The sequence below is a fragment of the Pituophis catenifer genome, unplaced genomic scaffold, assembly GCF_029215685.1.
Source record: "Pituophis catenifer annectens isolate HBS135680 unplaced genomic scaffold, rPitCat1.0.hap2 SCAF_2, whole genome shotgun sequence".
Classification (NCBI taxonomy): Eukaryota; Metazoa; Chordata; class Lepidosauria; order Squamata; family Colubridae; genus Pituophis; species Pituophis catenifer.
The window spans coordinates 172,471,747-172,491,742 of record NW_027256882.1 but is presented as its reverse complement, the minus strand read 5'-3'; the positions used below and the strand labels follow the sequence as shown (position 1 = coordinate 172,491,742).

At 43.3% G+C, this 19,996-nt stretch overlaps 1 protein-coding gene across 1 annotated transcript; it reads left to right on the top strand.

Moving 5' to 3' along the window:
- The first annotated feature begins 13,290 nt into the window (after positions 1-13,290).
- Positions 13,291-15,795, top strand: LOC139310838 (leucine-rich repeat neuronal protein 1-like). Its single transcript, XM_070935070.1, has one exon. The coding sequence runs from the start codon at positions 13,291-13,293 to the stop codon at positions 15,793-15,795; it is 2,505 nt and encodes an 834-aa protein (XP_070791171.1).
- Positions 15,796-19,996: the final 4,201 nt, after the last annotated feature.

The window sequence follows — 19,996 nt, the reverse complement described above, 5'->3', positions numbered from 1 at the left end:
CTGGCCTTAGAGCACAATTTTAGTTTTGGAAAAAACGGGGGCATCGGCCCTAGACTCTTTCCAACTGGAAGGGAGCCCTCCAAAGTATGCTGTTGTATCTCAAATGAGTCAGACAGAACAGTACTTATTATTCAAGGCCATAGCTATTTCAGTAGCTTCCCGCCCCCATTCCATTACTTGGACCAGATTTCAATGGATTGATTGCTAATGTGGTGTGGTAGTTAAGATCTTGGTTTATGGACTAGGATTGGAAATATTTAGGTTCTTGCTTCCCGCCCATGAGGTGACTTTAGATCATTGCTTTCTCTTAATCCAATCTACTTCACAGAATTGTTATGGAGGAAAATTGGAGGAGGATTTTTTGATATGTAACCTTGAGCTCCAGAATAAAGGTGAGATATAAACATAAATCAATAAATGAAAAAAAAAAACAATGTTTTTACTGATAGTTTAGAAAAACAAATGCTTTCATAGGTTGCAATGAGAAGAAAGTGGTGGTGGGGAGAGTATCAAGTATATATTTGGCCCCCAGGTAAAAAGACACATTGTGTGTAGACCATTTCCAATTTCTAGAAGGCTTATCTCCAATCCTCTTTCCCTAAACAGATCTCCATAAGAAGCTTCCTTTCTAACTGTCTTCCCAGCAAAGCTGACAAGAGAGGCCACCCAAGAAGGTCCATGAGGTCAGGATTCAGAATGTTTCAGTGATGGAAGAGAACCACCACTGTCACCCTGTACAGTAGTTTACATCAGAGATAGGATCCAGCCAAGGGTGGGTTCTACTTACCTTTACTACCGGTTTGCAACAGAAGCACGCGTGCGTACTTGCTTCACTTGCACATGTGCGTTTCTGTGCATGCACAGATCACCCATGATGATGTCGTAGCAGGTGGGTAGAGCCTCCCGCCGGTTTTACTACCAGTTCTATAGAACCAGACTGAACCGGGAGCAGCCCACCACTGGATCCAGCCATCCTGTACAAATGTACTCCTCCTAGTCACCATAGCCAAACAAGAGAAGCATCCAAGGAAGATCTCAGGCCAGGCTCAATATTATGTCTCTTCTGAAACAATTGACAACTTGGGTGCTGACCTTCACTCTCTGAGCCTTCTTCAGGATTCCTATCCTCCCCTCTGCAGTTCCATCTCTCCATCTCTCTCTCCTCTCTCTCACACATCTCTATTTTTAGCGTCCCCTTCACAATGTTTGGTTGCTGTTGCTGCTCTCAGCCCTTGTGCAAATGAGCTCACGCTCTACCTCACACAGCTCAGTCACAGCACCTTCCGGGCTTGGTGCCAATTCAGCAACTCGGGGAGGGGGGAGAGAAGGGAAGGTGGGGGAAGGAGAGGCAAGAAGGAGTCCCCATTCTTTCAGCCATTATTAAGAGGACACAATTATTTGCACATCAGAGAAGGGGTGAGGAGACTCAGTTTCTACTTTCTCGTCAGGTCACATTATGCCACGTTGAATGTGCCATTTTTATCAGCTTGAGGGCCACGTCAGGCGTCAAATGATATGTCAGCGATCACACTTCAAAGATGAGTAAGGTCAAGCTTTATGGAGGGAACTGGACTTCATACAGAAGGCCCCTTTTAAACATGGGCAACCCAGAAAGCCAAATCCAAGGCAAAGATCTGAAATATAGATTTATTCAATGAATACATTATCCAAGAGAGTTACTTTTACAAGGGTGTCCCCAAGGGTCCCCCCCCTTCAGGGGTGGTGGTGAGGCGAGCATCATAATATGCTAATAAAGGGCTGGGGAGGGAAATCATCCTATTGATCTCTTGCTTTCCCAGCATTGAGGCAAACACTGAGGAATCCCTCAAGGATTCCATACCATTTTGAAAGCAGCTCCCAGACCTCACTGTTTTCTAAAGCTGGGCCAAATTATTTGTAGCTCAGCTGTGGTGCAGCTAAAACTGCAGTGAAATGTGTTGTTGTTGTTGTTGTTTACTTAAAACACTGCAGTTCTGTGAAATTTGTGGGTCATCTGTTTTACTATTTATGGGAACTCTTGCTTTATCCCCCTGCCCCCCTTGGGTTTTTCAAGAGGAGAGGTGGCCTTGATCACTTTCTAACTCTCCCTCATAGGAACTGTTCAGATTAATTTATTTATGTATTGCCTGTATGGATGGATAAATTCAGAAAAGGAATTTCTCTATAGAATAGGGCAGTGGTGAAATCCAAATATTTTTATTACCGGTTCTGTGGGCGTGGCTTGGTGGGTGTGGTGTGGCTTGGTAGGCGTGGTTTGGTGGGCATGGCAGGGGAAGGATACTGCAAAATCTCCATTCCCATTCCACTCCAGGGGAAGGATACTGCAAAATCTACATTCCCTCCCCACTCCTGCGGGAAGGATTCTGCAAAATCTACATTCCCACCCCACTTTGGGGCCAGCCAGTGGTGGTATTTGCCAGTTCTCCAAACAACTCAACATTTCCGCTACCGGTTCTCCAAACTGCTCAAAATTTCTGCTACCGGTTCTCCAGAACCTGTCAGAACCTGCTGGATTTCACTTCTGGAATAGGGTAAGGGAAATTATGCTATTCATAGACCGACAACTGTTCATGGAATGGGGCAACTCCTATTAACGGTGTTTTTGAGATAGGCAGTTTTGAAGATGATAATTGTGATGGCTCATCTTCAAACTTGCTTTGAGGAATTGGGGTATGGAAACAACCATAAGCAGACTGAGCCTGACCACGTAACTTGATCTCCTTTGTCACCAGTATGAATTAATATCTCTAAACCTACATCTCCATTTTAGAATCCTACAAAAGTGTCTGGAATTTTGCAGCTGAGTCTAGATATGGTAGACTAAGTTATGAGTTCTCCTTTATCATTTATCTCTCTTAGCAATTGCAAATCCTGTGTGCTGTCACACTCAGGCAGTCCAGAAAGTAGATCAGGCACCAGCCATTCCACACAGGGGTTTATCTAGGTCACCAATTATGCAGCAGGCACTGCTTTTACCAGCATCACTATTAGTATTCAAAGAACTGACGTGGAGTTTATGGCCGGAACTAGCAGATTTTTTTTTCTCCCTACGTATTTTTATTAAAGATAATTGCAAAAGTAAAAAATTAATGCATACAGAAAGAGAGAAAAATATAAAGAAAGAGAGAGTACAAGGTGCAAAGAGAAAAAATAGGAAAGATGTAAAGAATAGAAAGAAGAAAGAAAAAAAGAAAGAGAAAGAAAGAAAGAAAGAAAAAATATAGTAAACAAAAAGAAAAGAAATATGTAAGAAAATGACTCCATCATAATATAAAGTATAAAGAATTTTAGTAACTTTTTGTCTACTGTTAAATTACATTGAATGAGCTCTTCTACCTATATTCTATATCTTGTCTATTAAAAAAACATCCATAAAGCATTGTTATCTCAGTTCTGGTGTCAGCAAAATTTCATTAAGGGTTATCAAAAATAGCAACATATTTATTTTAACCTTAATGAAATAAACCGACTTTATAGTCCTTCCTTTTACTTCTAATAACCTTTATCTTTAGTCCATTCAAATAATGTCATAGAACTTGCTTTCTTTTTATTATTTCCTCTTTATCCCTTTATCTCATGAAATTCTTCAAAACTTTGATAAGTCTGTTTTGTAAATCCAATATAGAAAAATTATCCAGGTCACTCAGTCTTGCTTTATTGTTTGCATGTCCCTTTCAATTATTAAAAGATCAATCAGTTTCTTGTATAGCCAGTGTAAAATCTTTTTTGATGTCATTCTTGTAGCTTTTCATTTGTAAATCCATTTTCAACTCAATCTCTGTCTTGTCAAATAAAACTGGTTCCTCTTCCATGACATGTTTTAAATACAGTCTATCCATAGAGGCAGATGTCACTGTTGACATTGTTAATATTTTCTGACTCTAGTCTCCAAAGATGTCCTTCAAGAATTCCAGTGTTAGAATATTTTGCACTCTATAACTGTCATTCATGTGTTCTCCTCTTTTAATTGAAAGCTTTATTTCACTCTAGTGTCCAATTTTTAAATTCTTATTTTATCAGATTATTTTTTTAAATTCAGAACAAAAGAACTTTCCCACAGGAAGGATTATCATTAATTTCAAAATCTTATTTCAAATTTATTTGTACGGTTAGTCTGTGTTTAGCTTTCTAAAAATCAAAGTCATAATCAACCTTTTGCTGCTTTTTTTGGTTAAAAAATTAAGTTATTAAATTTGAAGCTAAATTTTTATTTCATTAAGCTCTGAAGGCAGACACATCCGGTGTTTTCATACCTGTCGGTTCTAACGTTTCTAATTGTTGAAAATAGTTCATAAGCAATTTCCACATGGGATTTAAAAGGTATGTGAATTTAGTGTCCTTTTAAAGAGGCCGACTGAGGAAGATGATGATTCCCTCATCTCCCAGTACTCAAAACACACCTCGAGACCACTTTCTTGTGGGTCTCCCAATCCTCTCTTTCTATTTGACTACTCATTGTCTACTCATTCTTCACTGTGGTCATCAGATCTGCTTTTCACAGGGCCTTCTTCAATCTTCAATATCTTCCTTTGGAAGACCACAGATTTTCAAAAGCACATAACAGGCTCATGTCACATCTCCAAAAGGAGGAGCAAAGGTTCAGCCTTTGAAGCAGCTGTTTTCCTTGCTATTAATTAAACCCAAAGAAGCCTCATAAAAACTGGTTCAGTCTTCATTCTTCTGTTTGTCACTTGGGGTTCAGTGTACCAAGCAAGGCTTATGTTATTAATATCTGTGCTTAATTAAAGAATATCAGTTTTTTTCTTCTTCGTATCAATAAACACCTCAGAAAATTCTAACTGATCATTTGAAATACCAGCTTAGGGAGCTTACTCTCAAATAAATTACTGGTAGGCTGTTATACCATTTTACATGGCAAAATGGTTAACCAGGCTATAAGGAAGTCTGTCTACTAGCACAGCGGTCCCCAACCTTTCTGGCTCCGTGGACCAGCAGCAGCGGTGGTGGCGCTGGGGAGGAGGGAATAATTTTGCACACGTGTCCGCCACTTATGCAAATGGAGCTTTGTGTGCTTGCACACTTGCTTGCTACTTGCGTGGCCCGGTTTCCAATGGGCCGCAGACCAGTAGCAGTGCAGACCAGGGGTTGGGGAACTATAGTGCCAAGTTGATAGTGTTGGAAGCAGGCAACAAAGCACATCTATCAATACACTCTTAGCGTTCTCAGCATGGATCAGCTGGGCCATGAGGAATGAAGAGGTATATCATACCAGTCCAATATTCTTGAGGAAGGCATTATGACTCTTTATCAGCATAGATTGAGCGTGATGGAAAATGTCATATTTATTCTTAGGTAGTATGCGTGTTTGTATGTTTTGTTTGGGTATACTTATATTTATGTAGGATTAAGTGCGCTTGTAGATGAGAGTTTATGAAAAAGGACCTGTGGCTATTACACTTTGATCTGGATCAATCCCTAAATTAAAATTTCAAGATGGAAGGTCAAATGTACTGGCATCTGCCCAATACAAACTTTGTGATTCTATGAAGTAATCTACCCCACTTGAATTTCTTAGTGTACGTAGTAGATATTGTGCCATATTTGAGGGGCTGCCACAGAGAGGAGGGGGTCAAGCTATTTTCCAAAGCACCTGAAGGCCAGACAAGGAATAATGGATGAAAACTGAACAAGGAGAGAAACCTGGAAATAAGGAGAAATTTTCTGACAGAGCAATCAATCAATGGAACAGGTTGCCTTCAGAAGTTGTAGGAGCTTCATCACTGGAAGCTTTCAAGAAGAGACTGGACTGCCATCTGTCAGAAATGGTGTAGGGTGTCCTGCTTGGGCGGGGGGGGTGGACTAGATGACTACAAGTAGTGGTGGGTTGCCCCGGTTCGCACCGGTTCTATAGAACCAGTAGTAAAACCGGCGGGAGGCTACGCCCACTGACCCTGACGTCATCAAAATGCACGCATGTGGCCCCGTTGCGAACCGGTAGTAAAGGTAAGTAGAGCCCACCCCTGCCTACGAGGTCCCTTCCAACTCTGTTAATCTATTATCTGTTAACCCTGCACTAGCACAAATAAACTCAGAAGGTTGTACTCAACACCACACTCTTGCCTCCGCCTTTGGGAAGATATGCTTTCAAGGTATTTCAGGATATCATTAGCCGGTGAGAAAAATATCCCTGGATATATTTGTTTTGCTGCATTTATTTTTGTTTTACCTTGCTACCGCATCTTAAAATAGCTCTTGGAGCAGCCAGTAATGAAAAACAACCAGTTAAAACAAATGATAGGCTAAAACTATAACATATTAGGGACCAGCAGCAATATGGGTCGTTGTTATCTGGCAACTGACACCATTTGCAGTGGTGATGAAAAAGTAATTCTGCGACCAGGCCTCGCGTTTACGACCTTCACAGCTATGCAAAACAAAGGAAAGCTGAAGTATATGCATAAGCATAGTCACAGGTTTACTTAGCAACTGCTTCACTTAACAAGTAAGTTGCTGCTCCCAATTGTAGTCGCAACTGAGGACTACCTGTAATCATAGATGTTAAACCACCACCACCCCTCCTCAATTTTACTCCAATCAGATAAAAATGTAATTTCATTACATCTAATAAAAGGCTGGAAGACAAAATGGAAAAGACTTCTGGTCAGGACTCCAGAGTCAAGCATAGCCCTTTATGGTCCTCACTTACTGTTTTGCTCTTGAGAATTATGGCACTCTGTATATTTCCATTCACTCTCTGGAATGGCACTTCCATGATCAGCAGGAATTGTAGGCCCCTTTTTTCACTCTAGGTCAGGGGTGTCAAACTCAAGGTCCAGAGGCTACATCCAGCCCATGGGGTGCTTAGATCTGGCCTATGGGGCTGCCCTGGAAACAGAGAAAGACCAGCCCACAGTGCCTCTGCCAGCGAAAACTCGGGGGGGGGCTCTGTTTTCATTGGTAGAGGGCTGCAGGAGGTTGCCCCAGCCAAAAACGGAGCTTGCAAGGGCTGCACATAGCCTCCCCCCACCCCAGCTCTGTTTTCACTGGCAGAGGGTTGCAGGAGGCTTTCCCAGCTGAAAACGGAGCTCGGGAGCCTGTTTTCGCTGGCAGAGCACTTCGGCCACAGGCGCTCCCAACACGAATGATGTCAAGCTGGCCGCGCCCACCCCCAGCCCCCCAAGGTCAAATACAACCCTGATGCAGCCCTCAATGAAATCGAGTTTGACACACACACACACACACACACACACACACACACTGCTCTAGGTAGCTCCCTACACACTGGCAAACCTCACAAAATGTAACATATTTGGTCACATCCTGCTCAGTAGAAATCACAGTGAACGAACTGAGCAATCACAAAAAACAAACATCCCCTAGGAACAACTGTGTCTCCTATCTTTGCCGTGGCTGGTGGGTCAAGAGGAAAGTGAGGATTGGCGTTAAAACTGGGGTTTTAAAGACAGGATCCGATAAGAAGGAAGTTGCATATGGGATACAGTATGTAATTGAGATGAGCAATCTGTGGCTCCCTAGACTACAATTCCAAGGAACCATGTTACACAAGTTTCCAGATTTCGGCTTATGGTCATTCATAGCCTGTTGAGGCCCACGAATCTTGTAAAACCCCTTGCTTGATTTGTGTTTTCGAGATAAGTGCAGCTAGAGCACACAAGAGATAACTTCTACTTCTTCTTCCTGTGCCACATCTGTCATCAGACATTGGCAATCATGTTGGCGATCCTATTTTTATCAATAGCCGCACGAAAAAGTGCTGCTGAGTTTTTTCCAAACCAGTCCCTTAGATTTTGAAGCCATGATGTTCTTCTTCTGCCTGGACCTCGTTGGCCTTTCCCTGGAGGATTAAGTGAAGTACGTGTATTTTTCTGGGTGCTGCATCACATGTCCAAAATATTCTAACTTTTGCTTTTTTATAGTTTTGATGATTTCCCTTTGCTTTCACAGGCGGCTTGGTCAACAGCCAGAAAATATTTGGAGAGTCAGTCTCCCCCACCCCACCCCCCCAAAGGCACTAACTACGCTAACTAGTCAGAGGGATGGAAACTGCCAAGTCTGGATCCCCATTTTATTCCTTTGATTAGCTAGGATTTAGTTTTGGGGTTTTTTCCCCTGTGCTAAGGCCCTGCTTTGTTTGCCTGGTTCAGGGGATATTTTTCCTTTATTTCCTTAACAACTTGTTTCCTTCTTAGCTACTTCCCTGAAGGAATCTTTTAGCAAGATTCCTGCTTATGTGCCAGCTTCATCTTTTGTTAGGGCAATTTCAGCCTAGTCTCATACCACCAAGAACAGTGCTAGGAGATGTAGGGAGCTGGAAAATAACAAATCCCTCTATTCCTGCAAAAAAACCTTCAATATACTTGTCACTCAAGAGTAGAAAAAACATATTCTGCTGAAATTTTGTTTTCCTTACAGTCTTTAAATATGCAGGATCCTTGTTCTCTTTTGCATCTAGTTACCCTAGTGAACAGATTAAAACATACCTATTTTATGCCCAGATTAAATTCCTTTTTTGGTGAAAAAAACATCTTTCTATATATAATAAGAATATGAACGCTCACTAAGATTTATCTAAAACAGAAATATGATGGGCATATTGATGACAAGGTATTCCTTCCATGCCTTTGGGATGTCTACATTAAATCACCTCAGTTTAATCCCTGATGGATGGAAGCAGTTTTTAGCAGTAACTACCTGTATATATTTTGCATGTTCTACTTTGTCATTGTCATACTTACAGCGAAAATGCATTAAAATGTCACCTGTGAAAAAGAGCTACAGTACAGAATCTCCACACTTTCACAACCTCTCTGGCTTTTAGATATTTGAGATCACCCAGTGATCCCTTCCCTCACATAAGCCATTAAACTAAGAGTCAGGCAAATCCTGCAAAGAAACAGCACATGGTAAGAATTAGGATATAACTGCTGGGGGCAAAGATGGAATTTAAAGCTTTCAAATTAGGATGTGAAATGAATTTTCAGAGTGCTAAACTTAGAAAGAGATGGAGAAAATAACCACCATTTGGCTGAGCTGAATTGCATCAGAAGAACAGCAGTTTATGAAAATTCACATAAAGAATTCTGCTGAATTCCCATCAAAGCATCTGCCCAAGAGAGGCATAGTCCATAATCCATCAGCAAAGGCAAATATATTATCTGAAGAGTAGCTTTTGCCAAAACAGTAGCTGCTCTCCAGAAGAACATAACTTTTGCCTGTCAAATATCTGGCTTTGGATGGGGGAGGGGGGGAGGAGAAAGCTGAATGTTTCCACCAGACGCTTTAGTTGAATAGAGATGGAAGAGAGATGAGGGCGATAGGCACATTCTAGTGAACACCTGTGGTCTCACCCAATCATCTCCTTGTCCCTATTCAGTGCACCATCTTCACAACTTTAAAAAGGACAGCTGTTGTTTTGTAAGGAACAAGAAGGCAAATGAAGGGTATATTGCCATATTTAAAAGGCATATATGATAGGTTGATAGTAGATAGTAGATGGTATAGCAGTAGCATCTGCTTACCTAAAATGTGTCCAATGTACATAGTAGGATTTATTTCTTTATATTGCAGACTGAGAGCAGACCGACATTCTTGGAGAGAAAAATAAAATAGGTTCAATATTCAATTTGCTACCACATAAAGTGGGTTATTTCTTTTGTGCTTGCACATTCTGTCATTATCCTGCTAGAAACTCAAGGAAGCATGTATAGATTTCCCAAACAGAATGCTGTCCAACTATAAACTAGAACCATGACAGCAAACCTATGGCACGTGTGCCACAGGTAGCATGTGGAGCCCTCCCTGTGGGCACACGAGCTGTTGCCCAGCTCAGCTCCACTGTGCATGTACGCCTGCCTCCTGACGGCCAGCTGATTTTCGGGTCTCTGGCACGGGGACGGGGCACATGCAAGAAACATGCATGCATGCGCAGGGATGCACACACATGCACAGTGAGCAGGGGGGCGGTGTGCCCTCACGCCAAAACGGGCCGCAGGGCCGTGTGGTGTGCCTGCACTGCGGCCCATTTTTGGTCCCAGGAGATTTCAGGGAGGCCTGCCAGGCCCAAAATGGGCCTCAGGGGGGGGTCACGTGCGCATATGCAGGGGGCATGGGGAGCATGGGGTGGTCTCATGCACATGAGCAGGGGGCACGGGAGGGCATTGCATTATGGATGTGGGCACGCATATGACCCCCACCACGCTCCTCCCACTTTTGGCACACGCCGGCAAAAAGGTTAGCCATCACTGAACTAGGTTATCCATCACTGAACTAGAACCTGATTTTCTGAGCTTTTAGGAAAGACTAACAGAATAATAGAGTTGGAAGGGATCTTGGAGGTCTTCTAATACATCATCCATTGTTCATTCGTTGTCCATCATATAGCATCCATTGTCCAACCTCCTGCTCAAGCAAGAGATGATGGATTACATCATCCAACAAGATGATGGATTACATCATCTATCATCTTCTTGTTCTTATTCCAGATATAACATCTTATAGTAGCAACTACTCCATTTCGACTGATCTAAAAAAAAAATGTTAGGCAGAGTCAGATCTGACCAGTACTTGGGTAGGAAATCCCAGCGGTGTAGGCAGCATTGAGGAGTCAAAAGACAAAGAAAGATGTCGCCTTGTAGTCATCAGAAGTTGAGCTACAATTCACCACTTCCTTACCTTTCTATGTATTCATTAATTGAGATGGTTGTCCATATCACCAGGTGTTTGGATGAGCAAAGCAAGACAGAAGGAAAAATTACGTTTTAGTGCAAAATATACAAATGTGCAGTTCTTTCTCCTGCATCAGTAATACCAGCATCATTTACAAAGATCAATTCAAGGAAGCATCCATTGCCACTTTTCACCATACAGGAAAGGTTTTGTCTGGCTATTTAACTAGTTTACTCCAGATAATACCAGCCATGAGGAAGGAGGTTGAGAACAGCTACAGTGGATCCCTTGTTTTAGCTCTCTGCTGTCTTGACCATCTTCCAATGCTCAGCAGGTTCTCTTCTTGTGGACTTCCCATCCTAATGGCCACAGGAAGGGCTGCATTGGAGAGCTGCCTTTCAAATATATACAGTCACACAAAGTGATTGCACACCAAAGACTGCTATGGTATGTTTTAGTGTGAATTACTACTATGTTTGAGTGAACTATCATGCCGTGGTTCGTACACATTAAACCCTAAGTCAAAAATGTGGTCCGTTTTTGGCCGGCAGAGTGCTGCAGGAAGCTGGGGAGGCCAAAAACAGGCCACGCTGGGGTGCACATGGCCCGTTTTGGCTGGCAGAGGCACTGTGGGTTGGTCCTTTGATATTTCCAGGCTGGCCCTGCGTGGCGGATTTAAACATCCCGTGGGGCGGATTGGACCCACGGGCCTTGAGTTTGACACCACTGTTCTAGATTTTTCATGTTGGCAGCTGCCTTTCCCAAGCTCTGGGCTTTTAACTATCTGTTTCTGATAAGTAGTCTTGCTTATCATTATCTAAGAAATCCTAATTGGATACCAAGTTGTTATTTCAACCCATGGCAAACCTGGCTGATGGCTGATCCTGAAGTATAGAGATGGTCAGAATAAATCCTGCTGCCTTTAATGAGTCCTGTAGCAAGCAAGCTGAAGGAATTCTGTTTCTCCTGAGTATCTTAAAGCAAAGAAACAATCACCAAACAGTGGCTGGATGACTTTCACTGCATTAGGAAGTCTGGCAAATTCAGGCCTGCCCTTTTAATTTTTATATATGGTAATTGATGCAAGATTATTATATGCACAACGATGCAAAAATACTGAAGCACCCACAATGGAGGAATGGATAGCAAAGATGGCAGAATTGGCAGAAATGATAAAACTGACCTGTTTGGCCAGGGACAAAATTCTAAGTATTGATGGAAAACGTTTATAGACTTTTTTTCTGAAATAGAAAAAAGTGAAATGAGTTTGCGACTTGACGATTGAAAAAGGATCAACTAAAGGACTAAGGGGTTTTTCTAATATTAAAAGAGGGTGGACAATGAGTTTGTCTATAACATTTATTTTTTTCTGGTTCTTGTGTCTTTCTCTTCTTTCTTTCACCGCATTGCTTTTTGCAATTTTCTTTTTTTCTCTTTTATGTTATATATATTACATTTGTCTTTTATCTATGTAAAACTCTTTATAAAAATTACATTAGACAAGTTTTGCCCTTTTAAAAAATCCCTGTGACATTTTCAAAACTAAGAAAGCCACCCTTAGTTTATTTATGTAGTGCATATGAGGTTTAGTAATCTGGTTTGTCATTTTGTGGTAACAATAGGTGACCTAAACCATCGGTCTGAATTTAGAAATGGTGTCTAAACGGGGGTTATGAATGGAGTTTTATGTGGCAAACTTAATGCAAGCTCTCTAAGGCCACAGATTTTCTATGATTTAAATCTGTCCTGAAATGTAGGAACTAACCAAATCTGAGCTTATCAGCTCAGAGCAGAGTTGGGAAATGGATGTGAACAATATGAGGCAAAAACAGGGACTAGGAGAAATGTAAGAATCACAATGGCTATAAATTAGAGCTTGATTATTACAGAGTTTTGCTTAAAATTTCTGACTGAGGTTACGTACCTTTTGTTTTATAAAGTAACAGGGCATAGGAACCGACTCTAAAAATTAGTACCTGTAGAAGTGCACATTTTGTAAAACCGAGGGTCCCATTTGGACTACAAGTGGCATTTCCAGGGCTGCACTGTAAAACATTACCAGAAAAAGGACAACAACTGATGTTCATCTACAATATAATTTATACATAACATGAATAAAATTAAATATACTGTATGTAGTTAATATGACATTCATTCATTCATTCGTTCGTTTTCTCTTTTCTCTGTTAATGCTGCCACCAATTACAGTGGGTGGACAATGTTTGGAGAAACTTTTTGAACTTTTAAAGACCGCATGACCTCCAGACCCAAGCTGACTGCTGACTAGAACAGGAGTGGGCAAATATGGCCCCTTTATGACCTGTGGACTTCAACTCCCAGAATTCCTGAGCCAGCTTGGCTGTCTCAGGAATTCTGGGAGTTGAAGTCCACAGGTTGTACAAGGGCCACAGTTGCCCATCGCTGGACTAGAATCTCAACAGCTTTGATGAATTTTCAGAATAAAATTTAGTTTACCCTAAGAAGCCTTATACTTTCATATCCATCCTTTCTTTTCTCTTCCAGAGATGACAAGACTCCACAGGCTATTCTGAGCTCATCTGATGGATTAAAGTCATCCTTTATAGCCAAAGCTACACCACAAGTGGTAGGTGGTCAAGAAGGCTCATAGCAGGGGAGAGCACCATGTCCTGTCTCCCCTTGTATGCTCTGCTGTTGCTGTGTCTACAAGGATCACTGATTGCCACTCACTCCTGCCCTCCACAGTGTGTCTGCGAGACTCGCCCATGGTTCACTCCCCAATCCATTTATCATGAGGCCAGCACAGTGGACTGCAATGATCTGCTGCTCACCCGGGTACCCGGCAATCTCTCCTCAAACACCCAGGTCCTTCTGTTACAGAGTAATAAGATCTCCATGGTCAACAGGGAGCTCCAGCACTTGTCCAACTTGACTGAGCTGGACCTCTCCCAAAACCACTTCTCTAGAATCAGTGATGCTGGGTTGGCTAACCTTTCACATCTCATTACACTTTACTTGGAAGAGAATCAGGTGGAGGAGCTTTCCAACCACTGCTTAAGTGACCTTACTTCACTAGAGGAACTCTACATAAATCACAATAGTATCTCCTCTATTGAGCCATTGGCTTTTGCGGGCTTAACCAGCTTGCTCCGGCTGCACCTCAATGCCAACCGTCTCCACGCCATTGACCATCGTTGGTTCCTCCCACTCCACAATTTAGAGATCCTGATGATTGGAGAGAATCCCATCTCCCAGTTAACAGGGGGGAGTTTTCAGCCTTTGGAAAGGCTTCATAGCCTCGTCTTAGCTGGGATGCAGCTAACTGAAATCCCTCCTGATGCTTTCCAAGGCCTGGACTACCTGGAGAGTCTCTCCTTTTATGATAACCACCTTTCATATGTTCCCACCAAGGCACTAAGAGGCCTACCTCTCTTGAAATTCCTGGATCTCAACAAAAATCCTATCACAGAAATTCAGCCAGGAGACTTCAAGGACATGCTGCATCTGGAAGAGCTGAGCCTCAACGGCATGGAGGAATTTACTGGCATCCACAAAGGGTCATTTGAGAATCTTCCAGAATTAGCCAAGCTTGAGCTGTGCAACAATCCACATCTCTCATACCTGCATCCAGCTGCCTTCCGGGGGGTGCCAGCTCTTCGCACTCTGCTAATCAGCAATACAGCCCTTGGCTTTCTTCCCTTAGGCCTGAGAGATGCCTTGCCAGCTTTGGCTGAACTCAGTCTCTATGGGAACCCATTGCGATGCGATTGCTTAGAGAACTGGAAACCATGGACCACAGGACACATTCGGCTGATTGAATCGCAAACTACGCTCTGTACTTCACCTTCAGAAGCCATGGGTCAAGAGCTCCAAGAAGCCCTAAAAAGTGTCAGGGGGGGAGGTTGTTTGCCAGAAATCACACCCAATCTTCCAGAACACCTGGAGGCATCATCTGGTTCTACGGTAATTCTGGACTGTCAGGCCAGCTCAGAGCCACCACCACAATTCCATTGGATCTTACCTTCTGGAAAGAAAGTGACTGCTGGAACAGGGAAGATGCATCTTAGGGCTGGTGGAACCCTTGAGATTAGCAGAGCCAACCCAGCAGATTCAGGAGTCTACATTTGTGTAGCCCGGAATGAACTGGCCTCTACTAGCCACAGTCTGTCCCTCAATGTCATTGGAGAAAGACCTGTAACTCCTGCCAGGCTACTGGTCTTTGCCAAAAAGGTACAGTCACATTTTGTGGTGTTGGAGTGGACCACATCTTACATAGAGGGGCATAAAAATGAGAGAGATGAATCAGCCACTGCCCACCCACCACCTCCTTCACCCTGGTCATCAGCTACCATGCGCATCCATAACCCCCATTTTACCTACACCTCACGGGTTCCTGTGAGCATCCGGGAATACAACCTCACACACTTGCAGCCTTCCACCCGTTATGAGATTTGCCTTACTGTCATGTCTTCCATTCCCAAGTCCTCAGTTGCTGCCAGTTACACTGATGTTCCCTCTGCCATAGCAGCTTCTACAAACTCTCCTTTGTCTTCTGTGAGTTCTTCAGAAATGGACACAGCAACCACAGGTGCTTCAGCGCCATCTGTGAGCTCTTTGATAATCCCCAGAGGTCCTTCCTTGTCCTTTATGAGTCATCCAACTGTGGTTTCTTCCAAACCCTCCTCTGCATCCATGACAGGTCCCATGGAAGCTTCTGCAGGTCTTCCATCTGCTTGGTTATTGCCCCACACTCAGCACGTCTGCCTCAATGTCACCACCAAAGATGCCTCCCTCTCAGTGGAGCTGATGGGAGGCTGGGCAGGAGGGGCAGCCTTGGCTGCTATTACTGGCTCCTTATTAGCAGCTCTGAGTGCTGTGCTCCTGCTCCTTTGTGCTTCTCGTCGACTCAAGGAGAAAGGGTGTCGCCATTCACTCAAAAAATACATGCAACATGCAGCCGCCATCCCACTCAACGAGGTCTACCCACCCCTGATCAGCTTGTGGGATGCAGAGGGAGACCCTCCCCTCCCAATGGCCCCGTTAGCACAACTGGCTCCACCCACACCAACCTTGCCACCTCCTCCTGCCCTAGGTGGGCACACTGTTTTACTGCCATCTCCTCCTGGCCAAATTGACACTTCCAAGACTTACCTATGGCAACAGCCATGAAGGAATTTGAGGTGTGCTGGTACCCATACCTCAACACAGACATTGGTGGGAAATCTCTCCTCCCTGTGGCTTTTAGGATGTCAGAATTGGGTCTCCAGGCCTTCCCAGTTCAGGTTCTTGCCTCCCACTTTTACCCCTTGTACTCACCTGTGCACTATATGTACCGAGGGCACGAGGAACTTGGACATTTTTTTAGCCAAGGTCTCACTGTGTAGTTATAGCCAACGAGGGAGGAGAGTATCAGGCAGATAACAGGGCCCCTGGGACAGTGTAGCCCCTGGGGGGCAGGTAAAAAAAATGAATAAAATTGAGTTGGACAAAATTTAAAATGTGTGGATGTGTTTGTTGGGGAAGGAGATATATTGAAAACAGGCAATGCAAGGAACGAAATCTCTTCGCCTCATCCAGGATCAAGCGCCTTTTTCTTTCACCCAAGAAGATTGATATGCTGCCCTCTAGTGAACATTTTGGGGATAATAAGCCTTATCAATAAGCTTTTGAGCAAGATTACAGGCTCCCATTTCAAGGGTCAAAAATAGCAAAATAAGAGTCTGAATAGAAATCTCTTATACGTTCTAAATCTATCCTTCCATTGTCAGACAGGGAGGTTAGTTAATTTTACTGAGTGGTAATATAAAGGCACTATGCATATGCCTAGAGCCCCTTAATTATTATATTATTATTTCACATAATAATAGGAGGACAGGAGTCCCCAAACCCTGGGTCGCGGACAACTACCGGGCCTTGACCTTGAGCCATTCAGAACCGAGCTGCAGAAGTGGTGGGCAAGTGCATGCATCGCCACTTGCACAAGTAATGGGCGAACGCCTGCGTGCTTGCCAGAAATGGGTTTCAGCAGGTTTTCACCAATTCTGGACAACCGGTAGCGGAAATTTTGAGTAGTTCAGAGAACCGGTAGTAAAAATTCTGATTGGCCCCACCCCCATCTATTCTCTGCCTCCTGAGTCCCAGCTGATTGGGAGGAAATGGGGATTTTGCAGTATCCTTCCCCTGGAGTGGGGTGGGAATGGAGATTTTACAGTATCCTTCCCCTGCCACGCCCACCAAACCACGCCCACCAAACCACGCCCACAGAACCGGTAGTAAAAAAATTTGAAACCCACCACTGGTGCTTGCCCACCACTCATGCAAAACCATTCCCTCTCCCTACCACCACTCCCAGTTCACAAAGCTGGAAAGGTTGGGGAATTCTGCCCTAGAGGCATGAGCAATTAGGAAAAAGTGACAAAGGGCCAGGAATAGTGGCACCATTGGGCAGGATGAGACAGTCTTCCAAAATTGTTCTCTTGGAGGACAGACCTGAGCATGTGCAGCCTGTCCTGGGGCTGACAAACTAAGCTGTTGCTGTGGCACAAAGAAGAACATTATCCTATTACCATCACGGATGTGCCGGTCAATTATTAATTCAGTCTACTTCTCGACTGGAAAGAAGACACCATATTATTATTTTAGTGTCTTGTCTTTTGCCTTGTGCAGCAGGAAATTGTCTTTGGTCCAACTCAAGTCAGTCTTTGACACCACTTACAGGAAAGGGTTCTGTGGTTCCCACTTTTTTCTTTTACTATTATTTTCAGCAGTTATTACACTACCCTGTAAGTATTGGGGAGTGAGGTTTTCGGTGGGGGTGAAAGGTTTTTTTCAGGGCTTCTTTCTCTCTTTCTTTTCCTCTTTAATTTCACTTTACAAATTGGAAGCCTTTTGTTTCCATTAAAACTGGCAGGAAATCCCCATAGCAATTTCTCACTGAATTTTGAGAGTCCAGTTCTCAGGGGTTTAGGAAACCACAAATGTGTGCAAGCTGAGCTGTGAGTTCCTTCCCCCAGTTCTATGTGCTCAGGCCTGATACTTGTCGGCTTGGATGTTGTTCCTGCCAAAACTGTTAGCTCTTGTTACCAGAAGGGGCAAGAGAGCACCAGTAACCAGGCTTCTTATTTTATCAACAGGGTTTTGCTGAGATTTGCTGAGAAACTAACTGGGGGATGCTGATCCTTTGCTATTCTTTCTCCAGGGCAGACCATTTCAAAAAAAAAAAAAAAAACCTTACCAAGAAAACCACAGAGATTAGAGTCTATCAGAGTCCAGGCAATCTAAGGCAGGGGTCACCAACCTTTTGGACCTCAGGGACCACTAAATTCATAATTTTAAATCCTGCGGACCACTAATATGATTTTTTTAAAAGGATAAATAGTATTTAGTGCAATATAAAAATGCAAATAATTTTTCTGCGGACCACCAAAATTTTCTCACGGACCACCAGTTGGTGACCACTGGTCTAAGGAGCTTCACCAGGAGCTAAGACTGACTTGAAGGAGATACATACGTTTTTATTCTTCCTCCACTACCCCCCCTCATGGCAATATGTGATCATATCTTAAATCTTGTTTTCTTTATTTCTTTTCTTAATTAAGCCACTAACCAACTGCATTATGGCTCACAATGTTTTTGTATCTAATCATTGCATTCTCTGGTCATTTGGCATCCTCAAAGGGCTGATTCTCCTTCCCCCCCTTGTTTTCCCCCCTCCTAATTAATGTGAGAGTGTGAGAGAGAGACAAGAGTCCACAAAAGAACAAACACGTGTGTTCTTTTGCAAAGTTCTTAGTTCTCTAGGCCTGCTGATACCAGCTTCTTGAGGTGTTGCTATGCAGGAGCTACATAATAATTGGCAATTGGAGTGAGTTTGTTATTAGTATATCTCATTATTAGATGGAATACCTCTTATCACATACATCTAAATGCTAGATGTAGGAGACAATCGTCAGGGGAAGTCCATCACTTTTACACTCTGCTTGTGACAATCTGGAAGCAGCTGGGTGGCTGCTAATATAAAGAACTAGCTCAGCCTTTCCCCACCCAGTGGATATGAGAGATAATTACTCCCATCATCTCCCGAAGGGTACAATTCAGAAAATCATGTACTCAGTTTCTAAAATGAATCTGAACTTTGAATCCTGAATACTAACTTTTTGGGGGGACAAAGTTCTGCTTTTAGGATCCACAAACCTTGAAATCAAGCCTGGAGATGCAGAATGGATATTCCAAATGACCTTCTATATTGCATTATACAGATCTATACCTGTTATTGTGCATGCTCCATTGCAGCCTCTACTGATTGGCTTACTTGGCACAACAGTGCACAAGGTCAAAATCCTTCCATATGTATTCGTATGGTCAGTGTTGCCAGTCCGGTTTCTTTGAAGTAATGACGATTTGTCATTTGGTTGAGACTACAAACATGACAGGGCACAGAAACCTTGGGGCAGTCTGGGAGTCAGGAAGTATAAATAGCCTACATAGCTTAGAATAAGAGGGGCTCTCTAATATTCCCAGAAAGGAAATCACTTTGCAAGGCAAAAGTATAGAACAGATGTTGGTTGTCAGGGATACTACTGCTATACATGTAAGCACTGCATATGATGGAAATTCTACCACTTTTATCATTTGATGTTGACAGATCAATGTGATCTAGATGGCAACCTGAGAATCAAGAAGATGAGTGGAAGTAATTTTACCTAATTGTCCTATTTTCTACCTTAAAGAGAAGTCAGATTTTGGTGGCTTGCAAATGGCTCCGTAGTCTTAGAGCAGGGGTGTCAAACTCAAGGCCCAGATCTGGCCCACAGGTTGCTTAAATCTGGTCCACGGGGCCTGCTTGGAAATATCAAAGGACTGGCCTGCGGTGCCTCTGGCAGCCAAAACAGGGCTCGGGGGAGTTGCGCATGCCCCCCCACCCCATTTTTGGCCTGGACAGCCTCCTACAGCACTCTGCTGGCCGAAACGGGGCGTGGGGCAGCAAAGTGGTGCAGGAAGCATCCATCCCGTCTCCCCACCCCCAGCCAGCCCGCAGAGGAGAACTACAATGCTGATCCGGCCCTTGAAGAAATCTAGTTTGACACCCCTGCCTTAGAGCATTCACTTGTGCATATAAGATTCCTGGTGAAGAAATGACAGAGTTTCTATAATCAGAAACACCATTTTGCTATTATACTGTTTGTTCCAAAGTGGAGCTGTGCTAGAAAAAGAAAGCTAGCCCTAGCAACATTCACACAACACACAAAATATTAACTGGGTGGAAGGTGTAGATGATCACCACAAGCTGTTTATGGGTTCTGGATACAACAAGTGATGTGCAGTTTGTGTTGTGACCTAGGCTTCCTGAGTCATTAAAACACACGAGTAG